Source organism: Thalassophryne amazonica, chromosome 13, assembly GCF_902500255.1.
Source record: "Thalassophryne amazonica chromosome 13, fThaAma1.1, whole genome shotgun sequence".
NCBI lineage: Eukaryota > Metazoa > Chordata > Actinopteri > Batrachoidiformes > Batrachoididae > Thalassophryne > Thalassophryne amazonica.
In genome coordinates, this window is record NC_047115.1 from 73,726,014 (window position 1) to 73,745,139 (window position 19,126).

General features: G+C 41.0%; 1 protein-coding gene across 1 annotated transcript in view; it reads left to right on the forward strand.

Moving 5' to 3' along the window:
• The window catches only part of vwc2 (von Willebrand factor C domain containing 2), a 297,832-nt gene that overhangs the window by 124,273 nt on the left and 154,433 nt on the right, over positions 1-19,126 (forward strand). The window contains exon 3 of the mRNA XM_034185042.1: positions 9,986-10,115. Coding sequence (XP_034040933.1) covers positions 9,986-10,115 — 130 coding nt within the window. The remainder of the gene's footprint in view (positions 1-9,985; positions 10,116-19,126) is intronic.

A 19,126-nucleotide genomic window follows, 5' to 3' on the forward strand; every position in this document is an offset into this window, starting at 1 on the left:
GGAGGCAGCTACGATTTTACACGTTTTGCATACGATTCCTTTTGCATGCGTAAATCAACCAAATTCGCACTGTGTGTGAAGGAGCCCTAAAATATGTCATCTTATTGGAACCATGAGATTTGTGATGCCTCACACCCCTAATAATCAGTAAACCAAGTAATCATATTTGTACTGTTAATCCATTTAGTTCTCTTAGTCACATGACTAACACAAGGTGCAACATGTCACAACAAGAACATTGTGAGTTCATTCCCACCCAAGTTCACTTCCTTTCTGTGTGGTGTCTATATGTTTTCCACGTGTGTGTGTGTATGTGTGTGTGTCTCCTCCGGGCATTCCAGTTTCCTCCTACCATCTAAACATGCGTGTTAGGGTGTTGTTCCTACAGGCACTGGTAATCGGATTGGCATTGCAGTAACTCTAACAACATTCACAAGGGTGCAGCTTCAATTTGTACTTACGCACCCTTTGAGATCCAGCAACTCCGACATGGGGGCGATTCAGTATTTTTAGCTCACTCAAATGGAATGTTTTCTGATGCAATTCAAGCAGCTGACCTTGATGTCTGATATCTGCAGTGGATGACTTCAGCAGAGCATGTTTCTGTCCTGTTATACTTCAGAATGCACCATCTTCATTTACGAATCCACTGTGCAAATCCAGCTCTCATTTCTTCTGGGGCTGTTATTTCTCGCTGTCACGCCCCTGTGAACTTAATATTACATCTGACAGCTGGTAGGTTATTTTTGGTGTCTAATTTCTGATCACAGTTTTTGTTCATGTATGCACAGCTGACACCCTGGTTTAACCTGAGCTCACCCACTTCCCTTTATAATTCCACCATCTACCCGTCCGTCCACACAGTTTTCACTTTTCAATTTCAACTTATTTTCATTTATTTAGCGCCAAATCACAACAGAGTTGCCTCAATGCGCTTCACACAAGTAAGGTCTAACCTTACTAACTCCCAGAGCAGCAGTGGTAAGGAAAAACTCCCTCTGAGGAAGAAACCTCAAGCAGACCATACTCAAAGGGGTGACCCTCTGGTTGGGCCATGCTACAGACATAAATTACAGAACAATTCACAAAACAAATATACAGGAAATGCTGTTGGTGCACAGGACAGGAGGGTCTCCAGCACAAATACCACACCCATCTCTGGATGGAGCTGCACCTTAAACAGAGAGAAAAAAAACAGAATCGGGCATCAGAAAGACAAGAAATACAGTATAATTATAGTATAACTAATGCTTGGGACTCCGGCAAGGACGGTTGCATTCCTCCCCTCTCCACTCCTCCGTTTCTGTTCTCTTTCTCTGCTCCAACCTTCAAATTCCCAGCTTCACCAGACTGTGAATTCTTCAAATCAAGATTTGTATTAACCATGGAATTGATCAACTGGTCTCTCAACACTATTGGCACCATTTTTTTTTTTGACAATGAAATCAGGGCTGGGGGACACTGCACGCCCTGATGGAACCTACCCAGCGGACTATGCTCTCGACACCTGAGAGAAATAGAGCGCGGCATGCTTGGTTCCACTCTCTGTGGAAGATATGGAGGATTTATTTCTATTTGCTTTTATGGTGGGAGGTTTGGTGTTGATTGGTTTGTGCACTGACTTACAGGAATATTAGCAAGACTGCTACCAAAATTTCAGACAGAAACTGACATAAACTTAATTCATCTGCACATGAACCATGTCTCCCTCCCTCCATCCCTATAACCCCCGTGTCTCTCCACTCCCCTTACCCTGGCTTCCTCCCTGCCACCTCGAAGTCAGCACAGTTTTTACTGCTGCAGCCTTCAACTCCCCAAGCTGGGTGGCCCAGGCCCTCCTGCTGCAGCATTCACCTACTTTGCCTCAATTCGGATGACAGACTGCTTCAACTTTAGTGCACATAAACCATGTCAAATGTATATGTGTTGTCTTTAATTCTGATGTGTGCCATTATTATGTTCAACTAGTAATAATTGTGGATTAATTGCTGTATTTTTTCTGAGGTAATTGGAGTGTAAACGTAATTTCATTGTTGTTGCACTCGTGTAATGACAATGACAATAAATCTCATCTCATCTCTCTCTCTCATAATTTGTCAGCATTAAACAACAAGAAAAACAGGAAATACTAAGCTGGTCACTGGCCACTTGCCCTAAGCTTCACTTAAAGACCCAGAATTTAGGTAAAGTTGAGGGCGTGGCACGCTCCGTTTCCTAATAAAATGTATGCTATACTATGCCAGTATGCTAGCCATACGAAAGGGAAAATAAGTGCGTCTTAAGTCTGGACTTGAAAGTCTCCACAGAATCTGACTGTTTTATTGACACAGGGAGATCATTCCACAGAACAGGGGCACGATAAGAGAAAGCTCTGTGACCTGCAGGCTTTTTATTCACCCTAGGGACACAAAGTAGTCCTGCACCCAGAGAACACAAAGCCCGGGCCGGTACGTAAGGTTTAATTAGATGAGCTAGGTACAGAGGTGCCAGTCCGTGAACAATTTTATAGACTAGTAGCAGAACCTTAAAATCTGATCTCACTGGGACAGGAAGCCAGTGAAGGGAGGCCAAAATGGGTATAATGTGGTCGAACTTTCTGCTTTGTGTCAAAAACAAAATGAATCAGGGTCTCAGCATCAGCCACAGACAGGATGGGACGAATCTTCGTTATATTTTTCAGGTGGAAGAAAGCAGTCCTCATAAGATCTCTAATGTGGAGGTCAAAGGACAACATAGGATTCAAAATAACCCCAAGGTAACTCACTTTGTCAGTGTGATGTCTCTCACACGAGCCTAGGCTAAGCGTTAACTGGTCAACCAGTTTTTCTCTGTTAGACAAATTAGCAGCGTCAATTAGCTGCTTCAAATTGTTGTCCACCAGCCAAACAAACTGCATTATGTTTATCTAAACTCCGCCCCCTGTAGTGTGAGCGTGAATGGGGGCGTGCAATAACACATTTCATATAGTACCAAAATTGCATGCTATAAAGAACTATTGCACAGTCAATAAAACACAGTGGCAAATGGTATGAATAATCCATGTCGCGTGACATACAAGCCGCCAATCAAATGACAAGGATCCAGAACTCAGCCGTTTTACATACAACCCCAATTCCAATGAAGTTGGGACGTTGTGTGAAATGTAAATAAAAACAGAATACAATGATTTGCAAATCCTCTTCAACCAATATTCAATTGAATACACCACAAAGACAAGATATTTAATGTTCAAACTGATAAACTTTATTGTTTTTGTGCAAATATTGGCTCATTTTGAAATGGATGCCTGCAACACGTTTCGAAAAAAGCTGGGACAGTGGTATGTTTACCACTGTGTTACTTTCCTTGCAACAACATTCAATAAGCATTTGGGAACTGAGGACACTAATTGTTGAAGCTTTGTAGGTGGAATTCGTCAATCTGGATGGTCTTTTCCCTCTTTTTTCCGGAGGACACAACGTCCATGATTTCCAAAAATGTGGACTCGTCACACCACAGCACACTTTTACACTTTTTGATGTATGGCTTTCGCTTTGCATGGTAGAGTTTTAACTTGCACTTGTAGATGTAGCGATGAACTGTGTTAACTGACAATGGTTTTCTGAAGTGTTCCTGAGCCCACACGGTAAGATCCTTTACACAATGATGTCAGTTTTTAATGCAGTGCCACCTGAGGGATCGAAGGTCATGGGCATTCAGTGTTGGTTTTTGGCCTTGCCACTTATGTGTAGAAAGTTCTCCAGATTCTCTGCATCTTCTGATTATATTATGGACTGTAGATGATGGAATCCCTAAATTCCTTGCAATTGAACATTGAGAAACATTGTTCTTTAACTGTTAGACTATTTTTTCACACAGTTGTTCACAACGTGGTGATCCTCATCCCATCTTTGCTTGTGAATGACTGAGCCTTTTGGGGATGCTCCTTTTATACCCAGTCATAATGCTCACCTGTTTCCAAACAGGTGTTCTTTGAGCATTCATCAACTTTCCCAGGCTTTTGTTGCCCTGTCCCAACTTTTTTTAAACGTGTTGCAGACATCCATTTCAAAATGAGCAAATATTTGCACAAAACAATAAGGTTTATCAGTTTGAACATTAAATATCTTGTCTTTGTGGTGTATTCAGTTGAATATAGGTTGAAGAGATTTGCAAATCATTGCATTCTGTTTTTATTTACATTTTACACAACGTCTCAACTTCATTGGAACTGGGGTTTATATATATATATATATATATATATATATATATATATATATATATATATATATATATATACACACACACACACACACAGTGGTGGGCACAGATAACCAAAAAATTAATTTTGATAACAGATAATCAGATAACTGAAAAGTTATCTTTGATAAAGTTAAAACGATAAGCCACCCAAAAACGTATTGGGAGCTACAGATAACCGATAAATTCCAGCATTGTCTCCGATATACTTACAACTACTAACAAGCTGATTTTGAGTTTTAACACCACTATCACTTCTGGAATCATCAAAGGCGAAGACAGACCCAATTAATGAGCTCTTCTGTTTTTAAGTACTCTGCTCCCTGCTGGAAGCTCCTGCTTACTACAAGGCTTCCAACACAAATGCAGCTAAGAGGAACCACAAAGCTCAACTCTCCACACAATCACAACGCTGCCGTCAGGCGGAGGTCTTGGAAAATAAAGCAATGCTGACTTATGGTTTGGTGTAAATAAAATGAATACTGATAGAATAACTCCATTAATGTCAGTTCTGTCATTTGTGCAAAGTTAAGACATAGCATATATCTTTTAATGTTGAATAATGCACTAATTCTGAAGTTTTGTAACAAACATAGACATATGGCATTCTGGGTAAAATGTGCCTCTGGGGTGAATACTGCCATGAACACTACTGGCCAGTAGATGGCAGTAGAGACCTTGAAAACATGCTAAAATGAAATTCCAGATAATCTGTGTCTGCTACTCTACTACGTTTAAGATGCCTGGAATTTAATAAACACAAACACAATAACAATGTCTATAAACCCAGAGAATATATTCACGAGAGTTTTAGGCACTAGAGTTTAATGCTGTTGTCCGTGGAACCTGATCAGTGTGTGTCAAATGCATTTCTCATGTCGTGAATGTACTGAGATTACCCTATACCCATAATGGACCTGGACACAGCATGTCCACACTAAAACCTTAAAAATTAGCGCATTACTTTAAAACTAAAACATATATCTGATATTTTCACTTTATAAAACTTCAGACGTGACGTTAATTTAAATAACTTTTGTCCAAAATTAGTTTGGTTAAAATTTGAACCATAAGTTAAAAATGTATGCCTCTGGATGACTTGGGTGATATTGCCGTTGTCTCAGTATGGGGAACCTCATAACCTTCATCACCCGCCGGCGGGCAGTTTTGCGCAAATTATTTTTAAGTCCAAAAACTGCACAGTATATATGAAAACAATTCCAACTTGTTATACCTCTTTGGAATCAGGACACCTCAAAGAAAGTGACCACATAATCCAAACAAAGTCAACTATCCACCACAAAAGCCAAAAACCAATCATTTATGATGAATTTACGATTTATAATTTAACTTCTTACCTTGTCCGGTGTTCTGAAGGTCTGTATCCGTCCAAATCCGTGCATGACTGGGCTCATTTTGTCCATAACAGTCCATGTAAAAAGAATATGTAGTTGTATTTTCCATAAAGTAAGTTCGTTTGAAGAAAGAATCCATCAAAGTACATTTTTGATATGTTTTAAAAAAAAAAAAAAAAAAAAAAAGATGAGAAAAAAACAAGCGTGTTCCCATTACTGTACACCAGTTGACGCCATTACTGAGTTACAACCGGTACGCTCGATTTCCTACTGCTCTTAGCTTCAAAATGGCACCATGATTGGAGTTGTCGGTGCACGGAGTCACCCGGCAGAGCCCTTTGACCAAAACAAGCGCTCCATAAGGACAACTGTGTAACGCCTGTTATCCAGTCAGCGCACGAAAAATAAGTCATGTGTGGAGCATTTGGGCTATGTAGGGTTATAGAACAGGAAATAAGGTTTCCAATGCATTATGGGACTTGTAGTTACGCATCCAGAGGCCGCTGCTATAACTGTGTGTAACAGGGCAGGCAGAGGTCAGAACGCATGTGGGGTATTAGAAAGTGCATAGTCACAATGCAAAAATATAAATATTTGAAAAAAAAGTGCTAGAATTGAAATTTGTAGCTACCAAAACATGAAAATGTGTTTTTCTAGAAGACATATAATGGAAATAAAGCAATTTGGCACAAAACAGGACCAATTGTGTCGAATGGACTATTTCTCACAAGACGTCTCACAGAAGCAAAGTGCTTATGACTAGAGACCTGTTATTTCTGTTGGGAAAGTGTAGGAACACGGACCCACAACAGGGGGCGCAAATGAACGGACAATGGAGTAAGCCAAAATAACAACGCTTTACTGTTGTGAATGTGCACAACGAATACAACCAATTACAGAAATGGACAACAGTCAATTCACAAAAGTGTCGTGTGGGCAGGCTCGAAGATAGGAGACGCCTCTCCAAGGTAAGACCGGAACCACACGGCTTCCTCCGCCACAGGACCCCGGGAATACTGGAGCCGCCAAGTCCCGAACTCCCAGGTGGCCACTGCCTCCGCGTGTCGGACCTGGTACTGCTGGCGAGGAACAAAGAACAGTTAGATGGGGGCGCGTTTGCACCCAGAACTCCGAACGGCAGGAAAGGTACCTCCACCTCTCGTTGGAACAGTAATCCAATAAACTAGCTCAGTCAAACAATATGTACTCTGTTTGCTTCGATATGTTACCTCTCCGGTAGAAACGATATCTCGGCGATGAGGTGGAGATGCCGTCCTGCTGATATACCCCACTGATGATTGCCGTCAGCTGTCTCAGGTGATGGGTGACAGCTGTTACCGAGGCTGCTCCTGTGGGGCGGCGGCGCCCTCTGGTGCCTGGAGCCCGCACTCCAGGCAGGGCTCCCTCTGGTGGTGGTGGGCCAGCAGTACCTCCTCTTCAGCGGCCCACACAACAATTTCACACAGTTGTTGTCAACAACATGAACAACAATTGTAGGGAGTAGGGAATGTCTGCTCTAAAGTATGTCCAAGCTAAAGGCTTTTGACATGTTTTTTTTTTCAAGAATAAAAACTAACATTTTTATGCATGTTTGAAATGATATAGGTAAAGTTGTGTAGCACTCACATGGTTCTTATACACATCTTCAGAAACTAGAGATCCAGATCTTTAAAATGAGCCATATCATAAGCATGTGGGAGGTAAAATATTGTTTTATTTTATATATATATATATATAAGTGAGCAATGGCACTTGGGTATGGAAGACCATTATGCACAAGACAAAAACAGGCGGATGCATAAGAGTTAAAAGAAATGAGTTTTTTTTTTGTGACCAGTTCTCCTCTGACCGCAGAGGATAGAGCGGTTTCTTTTAGAAGCAGCTCTCCTCTGTTTGCAGAGGGTCGAACTACACATTTGCTACAAAACATTTAACAGGTAGGTGCTGAAATGATTTTAAATTTTATAAGAGTTTGTAGCTGTTCAGCTTTATTTACCATGTTAGCGGTCTAAAATTATCAAAAATTTACTGGAAGATAATTAGTCCGATAATGGTTTTCAAAGTTATCTGAAAAGATAATCCGATAATTGAAAACTTATCTTTGATAATTATCGGATTATCGGAACTGTGCTCACCACTGCACACACACACATATAGTATATATATATATCTATATATATATATATATATATATATATATATATATATATATAATATATATATATATATATATATACTATAATATATATATATATATATACGAGGTCTATTAGATAATAACCTTTTTATTTTTTTTCAAAAACTATATGGATTGAATGATGTGCGATTCCACCAATCATGCTTGAACCCTCGTGCGCATGCATGAGTTTTTTCACGCGTCGGTGACGTCATTTCCCTGTGGGCAGCCTTGAGTGAGATGTGGTCCCGCCCTCTCGGCTGAATTCCTTTGTTTCACACGCTGCTCGAGACGACGCGCGTTGCTTTATCAAAATTTTTTCTGGACCTGTGAGGAATATCGAGTGGACCCTATTCGAGAAATTAAGCTGGTTTTCGGTGAAAAGTTTAACGGCTGATGAGAGATTATGGGGTGTTTCTCTCTTCCCACGGAGCGGGACGTCGTGCAGCGCTTCCAGGCGCCGTTGGCGGCCTGTTTCGACCTGAATACATCCTAATTTAAGGCTTAATTCACCTAGGACGTCGTGAGAGAACAGAGAAGATTCAGAAGAGGCCGGCTGAGGACTTTATGCGGACATTCCACTGTTTAAGGACATTTTTTCATGAAAGACGTACGCGCAAATTCGCTGAGTCGTTTCCATGACGACTTGGCAAATCTGTGTGCGCCGCGACAGGAAAAACACCTCCGTGTTGAAAACCATTTGTAAAATTCAGGCGGCTTTTGATGGCTTTCAACAAGTGAGTAACTGAGAAATTGTTTAACAGCTTGGGCATGTTCCAACTTGCCCGTTAAGGTTCCAACGGAGGTGGTTTTCCTGTCGCGACCCCCCGCGGTCGGGTCTCGGCCCGACATGCGACTCTGCCCGCACGTTCTTCATTACAAAATGTCCGTTAACACTGAATGTCAGAATAAACTCCTCATGCCGACTTCTTCTGAAAGTTCTCTGTTCTCTGACGACTTACTGGGTTAACAGAGCCTGAAATGTGGAAGTTTTCAACTTGAAACGGCGAGACGCTGCCGCCTCGAAGCACAGATCGCCGTCAGGCACCGTGGGCCGTCCTTACGGCGACACTACCAGACCAAAATCTCTCATCAGCCGTTAAAATTTTCACCGAAAACCAGCTGAATTTATCAAATGGTGTCCACTCAGTTGTGCCTTACAGTTTTGAAAAAAATTTGATCAAACAAAGCAGCAGTCTCTGAGCCATTCCTAAACAATGAAAAAAATGACGAGAGGGTGGGCCACTCCTCACTCAAAGACTGCCCACAGGCGAATGACGTAACCGACAGGCGTGAAAAAACTCTTGCATGCCCACGAGGGTTCAAGCATGTCTGATGTAATCACACGTGATTCAAATCCATCTGGTTTTTGAAAAAAATAATAAGGTCGGATACTTTTCTAATAGACCTCGTATATGTGTGTGTGTGTGCGTGTGTGGATATTCCTTGATATTCCTTCTATCTATCTATCTATCTATCTATCTATCTATCTATCTATCTATCTATCTATCTATCTATCTATCTATCTATCTATCTATCTATCTATCTATCTATCTATCTATCTATCTATCTATCTATCTATCTGCTTAACATTAACAATAAAAACAATAGCATGTACCATCATAATAACATCAATAATGTAGTTATAACCATAATTAATTATAATAACATAAAGATTATTTTTGGCCACTCCCCTTTTTGCTCAGGGTCACGACAGTGGCTCCATTTTGGATCTGTACGTTGATTCGGCACAAGTATAACACTGGGTGCCCTTCCTGAAACATCTCCAAATGTACAAGGAGAATGAGGCACAGGTGGCCTTGAACTGGAGACCTAATATTTGAATAATAACAAGAAGAATTGATTGGCATTACAGGATTATTTTGTTGTTAAACACCATTTAGTTTGACAAGGTGGGCAGCATTTGGCACTGTGGGTTGCTGTCCTTTGTGATGTTTCTGTGGTACCTTTGTGCAATTTAAGAACAGTTCTTATTCAGAATGATTTGACCAAGGCTAAAAACAAATTAGGAGTCTGTCCATTTTCTGAAATGGACAGTTTTTTTTAAATAATGGAATAATTTGAAATAAGAAATTAAAATGATTCCTGAATGCTGCTGGCATCAGAGGAACACTGAGCCAAGGATAACAATATTTGTGTGTGTTTGTCCATGAAGCATTTGTGGCTTTTTCAGCATTGTCTTTGTGTTGTGCAGGTGTCGCCATGTGAGAAGTGCCGCTGCGAGCCGAGCGGGGAGGTTCTGTGCTCTGTGGCAGCGTGTCCACAGACTGAGTGTGTGGACCCACAGTATGAACCCGATCAGTGCTGTCCAATCTGCAAGAGCGGTGAGTCGAACACTGCACACCACATCGCAGCCTGCTGGAAGAGAGCTGCTCAAAAGAACTTCAGCAGGGGGTGTTGGGGCATGTTGGTGCAGAGTGTGCAGTGTGCTGCACAGCCTCCGCCATATGATGAGATGTGGGCATGCCCACAACGTGTTATTCCCTTATAAATTGTGCAGATTTCATTTAGACTTTTATGAAACGACTGTGTTTATCCTCTGGAATGTCCGTCATATGTTTCATGTCTGTTGTGTGACTGCGCCAAGCCGAGGTTGTCGTTGTGCTTCTAGGGTTTGTGTGTGTAGAATCCTGCTAGCTGGAGAACTGCGGCCCTTCTGAAAAAGAAGTCTGGGGCTCAGAGTCGATTATGTGAAGTTGTCCCAGATGATTCCAGACAGCGTGTCCTAGATTATGTCCCCTCGTTTTCTTAGTGTGATTCTAATGCAGCGTGGCAATGTCGGCAACATTGCTTCCTTCAGCAAAAAGACTGATGACTTGCGATATGTATCTCTGACTGGGAATCTTAATGTGGCACAGGCTGTTTGCTGTAAACATGAGGAACACATTAACATCAAATAAAGACACCAAACATTGTTTGTCTGTCTGAGAAGGTTACCAGAAAACAGCAGTGCTAATTCTACTTCTAAGTAAAAATCAAAGTCATATGTTGTGATTCCCTGCTGGTTGTTGACGATTAGATTTGAAGGATTTATGCATAGGCAGCACGGTGGCTTAATGGTTTGCACTGTTGCCTCACAGCAAGAAGGTCGTGGAATCGCTTCCTGTCCTTTCTGTGTGGAATTTGCATACCCCCTGTGTGCAGCTTCCTCCCACATGCAAAGACATGTAGGTTAGGTGGACTGGAAACTTTAAATTGATTGTAGGAGTGAGTGTGAATGTGTTTGTCTCTGTGTGGCCCTGTGACAGACTGGCGTCCTGTCCCAGCCCAGTCTCATGTTTTTTTTACATGCTCCTGTCACAAAAAGAGTCAAATTTTCATGTTTTTTTAAACTTATTATTACTAACCCTACTCCTAACCCCAACCCTAACCTTAACCACCCCCAACTCCCCCGCTCCACTTTTAATTTCGTGCAGCCAACACAGAATGAATTAGAATGAATTTGTGCTGCCGTGATGAAAATGAGGTGCTTTTCGTCACAATATCACAAACCAATAGATTAATGTATATTTCGTGCTTCTGAATCACGACATGCCGTGAGACCAAGTCACCTGTCCAGGGTGTAGCCCGCCTCACACCCTATGACTTCTGGGATAGGCTCCAACCCCCGGTGACCCTTGTAAGGGATTTTCTGCCTTTGGATCTCCTCCTGGTAGTTTAATGTAGTGAACAAACTCAAAAGACTCAAAGACTGACAGGAAACAGACTTCAAAATCAGATGTTGTTTTAAAAACATGCCTTCACGGAAAGAACAGAGAGTCATTACGACAGCGCTGTTCTCAGCCCGCACCCAGATGTGCAGGCCTTTTCCCTGTGTGTGGATCAGTAGAGCTGTGTGATTGGTTGGAAAGTGTTGCATTTGACATTTATATGCGGGTGACCTGCTCGCGTTGTTTATCCGAAAAGGTATGTGTCATATCAAAACTGCGTTCTGTCTGTGTGACGTGATAAGCAAAGAACAGTATGCATCATGGCACTCGTCTCCCCAGAGGAATTATTAAGTTATGAAATGGTCCGAGGACAGGGTCATGGGCCATACTGTCCAACACCCTTTATAGGAGTAAGCGGGTATAGATCAAGGATGCATGGATGGATTTATACATTTAGTGCCGAGGAAGGAATACCAGCTGGTTTGTAAAAATCTTTAATCTCAACAGAGATGTGAAAAATAAATCATGCAAGACAGAATAATTTAAGTGGATGAAAGAAATGAAATGTTGGAAAGCGCTCCTCATGCAGTGTGTATTTATGATCAGCATATTCCTCAGCCATTATGTTCACACTCTGAATGAATTACAGTGTAGGTCATTCCTAAAGTCGCCGTTTAATATCACATAATGACATTTCATGTATTATTGTGGACTCATTATAGATATAGGCTGAACCCTGTAATGGATATTTTCCAAACGTTATCATTCACAGGTCAACCCGTTGATATTAAGAACTGCCTTCTAATGTTTAGCGATAATTATTCAAAGCTATTGGTAGTCATGACCTGGAACCAATTAATATTTGCCTGCTGTAATCTTTTGGGATACGTGTTGGCTCTTCATTTCTTTTTTGTTTTCGCTGTTCACCCACTTTTTATTTATGCACATATTGATCATGCTGAGCATGCTTTGTGCACAGTTTGGCCAGTGCTCCATATCTCCGCCCCTCCTCTCTGAGGAATGCCCAGTGGATTTGCTGGGTTGCGTTCACCAGCACATCAGTGTGAGAGACGGATGTAAATGCAGAAAAACACAATATGTGCACAAAAGAGGAAGCACACATCTGTGTTTTGCATTTCCGCTAAATCCACAGGTTCATTCAGCTGACGAGGGATTTGTAGTGTTAAGACGGCATATCAGCCCCTATTACCATAGGATTACCACGTCTTAACATTTAAAAATCAGGGCTCACTGTGGCTGAGATGCCATATTAACCTGATCAAATGGGCACAAAAGCACCGAGTCTGATGGTGTTCTGTTCTGTCACTAACCTGGTTTAGTTGTTTCATTTCACGTGCAGCTAAGATTAGAACCCTGTTATCACTTTGTCATCTCACCATTGCTCACACTCATTTGCAATAATCTGCAGCGGCACAGAGGTGTGTATGAAGGAAAAGAAAAAACATTTGGCAGCATGGAGACACTGCAGATTTCAGACACACGAGTCTAAAGGCAAATTTGTTTGACCTACACAACCATTCTTGTCAGAACAAATCAGGTTGATCAGTGAGGATCCACAGCTGACGTGTTTGTCACTGACACAGAATGATGGATCTGTCGTGTGTTTTGGATGTCCTAACAGTGTTTCTCAAAACCTTTTCAGACCGAATGAATGAATAAAAAAATATCAGTGGAAAATCTAACTGTTCACATTAAAAAAGAAAAAATAGGTGTGCTTATCAATCCAACTGTATATGACTAACATCACAAAACACACACACTCACACACACACTCATCTTCAACCACTTAGTCCAATTAAGGGTCACGGGGGGCTGGAGCCTATCCCAGCAGTCATAGAGCGTGAGGCGGGGTACACCCAGGATAGGATAGGATGCCAGTCTGTCACAGGGCCACAAACACATTCACACCCACTTGCACTTGCAAGATTCCAGTCCACCCGCATGTCTTTGGATGTGGGAGGAAACCGGAGCACCCGGAGGAAACCCACACAAACATGGGGAGAACTTGCAAACTCCACACAGAAAGGCCACAGGTGGGAATTGAACCCATGACCTTCTCACTGTGAGGCAACAGTGCTAACCACTAATCCACCATGCTGCCGCCATCACATTACAGGCAATTCAATTCTTTGGATTTACATACGAGTTATTCATGATAATAATAAATATATCTTACTACTTATTAAACTTTGGAGTCATTTTTAAACAGTTTGAGAGACACTTTTACGTTAGAATATGATATTAATTTCAAATATGACATTTTACCAATATACACATGGAACATTATTGCCCCAAGTGGAAGAGTTTAACTATCTGTCTTGTTCATGAGTGGGAATCCACTTAAGCTCTGACGTAACGCATCACGTGATAAATCTGTTTCCTGGTCCAAACAAAACAATGTCGATAATTGTAGTGGCACCTCAACATATGAGTTTTTTGTCCATATTTTTGTTTGGAATACGAGTGGAAATCTGAGTTACAGGTCGTGCTTCAGAGAGAGGAAGGGGGAGAAGCTTCTAGTGCGGATGTTAAGGCAACGGATTTTGCTGCACTTGTTGTGAAGGAAGGCTATCTCCTGCAACAAGTGTTTAACTCTGACAAAACTGGATTATTCTGGAAAAAATGCCATGGGGGACGTATATAACAACAGAAGAGAAGAAGCTGTTTCATTGACAAGTCGTGCTTCAGCACTTTTTAATGACACTTCTCCGTCACATTTCCACAACATTTTAAAAGGCAGGCAGAAGCAAACATCCATGGACTGGTTTTTATCCAAAAGACCTGCAATTTACAATTAAAGTTCCTTTTAAGGATCTACATGTAAAGTTTAGTTTGTGTTTACAGTGTGCGCAAACCTCCATCCCTCCCTTCTCCGCCTCCACCTCCATTAACCGCATTCATCTTAATAAAACTTTTTTCTTTTACTTTATATATTTTATTATGCACAGGTAAAATATACATGTCTGTTTGTTAATAAAAAAATATTTTTTTTCATAATTTATAGTGATTTGGGGATGTTCTACAAGGCTGGAGCGGATTAAAATTATTTTAGTTATTTTCAGTGGGGGAAATTAGTTTGAAATATGAGCAGATTGGCTTACGAGCTTGGTCACAGAACTAATTAAACCCGTAAATCAAGGTTCCACTGTACTACTAAAATGTAATTTTTAATGCTTTTTATCACGTTACTAAGAGACTGCATCCATGAGACCCTGAAAACTTGCTAAAACAAATATTCCAAATAATCTGTGTCTGCTACGTTTAACCTGCGTGGAATTTATAAACGCAAACTGAATTTCAGATATATTATATATATTACTCTGGAACAAACTGGACAAACAGTGTTGTAAAGGACAATAAACAGGACGTTAAAGAGCAAACTTCACTTTCCCCCCAAACGACATGAACAGGAAGCGATCGCAGCTCACAGCAACTCCCATTGAAAATAACGGAAAAACAACCTGAGCTTCTGGCATTTTTACATAAAACAAACACAATAACAACGTCTAAAACCCCTTTTAATATATCCAGGAGAGTTTTAGGCACAATATACAAAGAGTTTTATGCTGCAATGTTAATGCTGTTGTCCGTGTGCAACGGTTTAAGTGCAGCTTGAGCAGAGCGTCTTAGTGCAGTTCTCAATGTTAATGACAGCGCGCCTTTTTTTGTTTGGACCTGGAAGTTGAAAATCACATGATGCGTTACATCACACTTAACAAACGGATAAGATGGAGCGTGACATCAATAGACAGATCAGGGCTGTGCCTGATGTTTTATGGATGATGTACCACACCATTGTGGTGGAGACGGAACTGAGCCAGAAGGCAATACTCTTGAATTAACAGTTGATTTACGCTCCTGTCCTCACCAGTGGTCATGAGTTTTGAATAATGACTGAAAGAACAAGCTCGCAGGTACAAGTGGCAGAAGAGAGAGTCTTCTGTTTTGTATCTGGGCTTATACTCTGGGATAGCGTGGGAACATGAATATCCAGGAGGGATGCAGAGTAGAGCCACTACTTCTTCGAATTGAAAGGACCCAGCTGAGGTGGTTCGGTCATCTCTCTAGGGAGATCTTCCACGTTCATCCAACTGGGAGGAGGCCCCAGGGAAGATCCAGGACATAGTGGAGAAATTATATTTTCTAGCTGGCTTGGGAATGCCTCAGGAAACCCACAGGAAGAGACAGAGGACTTGGCCAAGGATAGAGAAGTGTGTGATGAGCTGCTTGTCTGCTGACACTGCGATCCAGACCTGGATAAGTGGTAGAAACTCATGAAACACTAGGGGTTGCTCACAGCCACTCTTTGAGAAAGGCTATCCTTAAAGAATTGCATCAAAAGACAAAACTAGACATGCATTTCACTTATTTATATCAACTCAGAAGTGTAACATATTTAGCAGCTTGTCAATATTTTATATTATCATCCAGTTACATTTTTTCCTCAAATCTGATTGGTAAGCTTGTAAGATTTCAGACAGTATAATATCGAGGTAACGGTGGCAAAATATTCAACCATTTCACATTTGGATGTATTACAAATACATCGTTGCACCACCCTGACTGGTGTTCTGACGAGATGTCATTCCTGTCGAATGTCTATAAACATTTGTCACATTGTCATTATGGGGTATTGTGTGTAGAATTTTGAGAAAAAAAAGAATTTCATCTATCTTGGAATTAGACTGTTAAAAAAGAAAAAAAATATGGGAAAGTAAAGCATCGTGAATACTTTCTGGACGCACTGTAAGTCCAAGAACCCTCACTTCCTCTGTGAGGCAGGGCAGTGATGTCACTGTCTTACCTTCATCAGTGCATCTAAGTCTGGCAGAACACGCATTGCTGAACTAAATTTATTAGTAAGTGTCCACAGAGTTGTCATGTCCTGCAGTGACAGTAATCAAGTGTCCAGTTCCATTGAAGCTGTGGAGTCAATGAATCATGTTGGTTAAACAGATTCATTGTTTATTGTACAGGAAAATGAAATAACATTAAAACAACATAATAATAACACAAAAACATAATAATAATAATTTGACAAGGAAATGATCTGAAAGGACATTAGGAAAAGAAAGGACATCATGAGTGAAAATGTTAACAGTATGTGCTGGGCTAAAATCAGCATGAGTCACTTCTGGTGATTAAACCCAGTTATCTCAATGCTGACAGAAAATATCTTTGCAAAAAGGTCTGTTAGCTTATGAACCTGAATATTAATATGCCCCACAATGAAAACTCTATCCATGTGTACAAGTAAGTCTGAAGTAAAACTACTAAATTACTTTGAAATTATCCCATACTAGCCAATACAGCAAGCAAAACTCATTGATAATCAGTTAGTTGAAAGTTTCACGTACTAGAGAAATTAGAAAGGAAGGCTAAAGAGGTTCATGGATGTGCTGAGGTAGTTGGTTTGACAGAGGACAGGGTGAGATGGAAATGATCAATCTGCTGTGGCAACCCCTAACGGGAGCGGCCGATAGAAGAAGAAGAACACTAAAACCAGACACTCATATTAGCTCAGTGTTAAACAAACCTCTTTTCAAGACCAGTATTCAACCTGTAATCAAGGTGATGCCACCCCCTGGCCTTGCATCTCGAGCAACATGAAAATTGGAGTAGCCAGGGGAAGAGGGCTCATGAGAGCCACGCTTGCAGTATCCTTCATGTAGGCCCCAGGGTAATAGAGGGTTAAGCCATTACATACTGCCAAACTGGAGAAGAATCCACAACAAGCACTATGAGTGGAGGCAGCACTATTTTGCAGGCAGATGGAGGAATCCCATGGTAAGTGGTCGCAGTGGAACCCTATTTGGCTATATTCAAAGCTTGGATAGGGCAGTTGGAGAGAATTTTTATCAGTGGGTTAGGGCTATGGTTAGAACTGCTGGATAACAGATGCAGATGTCAGTCCCATTATTGTGGCCTCTTGTTTATGGCAACAGACCTGTCCAGTAAACACTTGGATTGGGCAAAAAAATGAACATCATGATACGATTAGTCGGGTATCATTAGTCATCGGATAGTCAGTTAGTTGGTGTGTAATCTTGACAATAAAATAATAAGGATAAATCTCAGCAAACTCCAGACTTTGATATAACCCTCTGAAGTCCAGGGTATAATTGGCTGTTTTTGACTACTTTGGTTTTACCTTTATAATTTACCTTTAAAAAGTGTTTACCTGGCCTTGTTCAGTGTCATTTTTTCATCACAGCCTCCCCTGTGTGACTTTCTAGTTTTTCATTCATTCTGACCTACTGTATTAACACAGTGAACCTAAAATCACACAAAAAATATAAAAGCCGAGTAGAAAAAGTTTTTTACTGTGAAAACCACAAACTTGTTTACGAACCATTTTCATAACTTCAAATGTAAATATAAATTGTAAATTTCAAAAACATATGTACAAAGGTAGCACCCCCCCCCCCCCCCCCCCCCAAAAAAAAACAACAATAACAAAAAAAAACCCAAAGTTAAATACAACTGTTTCCATAAATGCAAGAAATGCTTTAGGTGTTTTTTTGTACAGTTATTTAGAAAACAGTCAGATTTAGAATTTCAAAAACACATGTACAAATATAGTGCAGGAAATGCTAATGCTAAACTATTTAGAAAAATCAGATGTCAAAATATGATTTAGAGTGTAAATATAAATGGTAAATTTCAAAAACGTGTACAATGTAGTGCAGGACATGCTAAACTACAAGTATGTGTGAAACAGTCAGATATCACAATAAGATTTAGAATGTACAGTAAATATAAAATGTACATTTCAAAAATATATAGTGCAGGAAATGCTAATGCTAAACTATTTAGAAAACAATCAGATGGCAAAATAAGATTTAGAATGTAAATATAAATGGCAAATTTCAAAAACATATGTACAATGTAGTGCAGGACATGCTCAACTATTTGTGCCACTCAAAAAAACAATTCCTGTCCAACACAACACAGAGGGGCACATTGCAGGCCTGACACTTCCACGGTGTGTCACTCTTCGTGTTGCCCACGTGAAGGCACCATTGGCACTTCAGTTTGCCTTTTGGCGAGGATCTGTGCCTGTCACAATTGGCACAGGAACGTGGTTCTGGCTCTTGTTCTGTGGAACACCTCTTTTGACTGTGCCACACAGTTGACACACCAGCTCCACCATAAAGTCCTTGTGTGTCATGGGGTGCACTTGCTTGACACTGCTGATCTCACTATGCAAGATGAATGCATTTGTGGTTGCAATGTCAAGGAAGTGCAGCAGCACTGTCCTGTACCAGCTTGCAGTTTTCCGATGGTGGAGTAGTGCTGGATGAGCTAGTTCAGATAGGTTGACTCCACCCATGTTTTTATTATAAGCCAACACTGGGGTAGGACAGGGAATGTCTTTCACCGTCCAGCATCCATCCATCGCATCCTTCACCCTTCACTTCTCCACACTGTCTCACCCGAAAACACATGATGGATGGTGGAGCACACAGACACCTCCCATGTGTCTATCCACTTTACAAACACCAGAGGCCCCTCTCTTATCCATCTTATAGATCCTCTTTCAGATTTTTTCTTGTGAGAGCATTTGCCCTCCCTCTGGGGCATCCTCATCTGTTCTCCCTCTATGTGCTACATGCCCCAAACTTCATGTTAGCCAGGTCAATGAACAGTTTGGGACTCGTGTT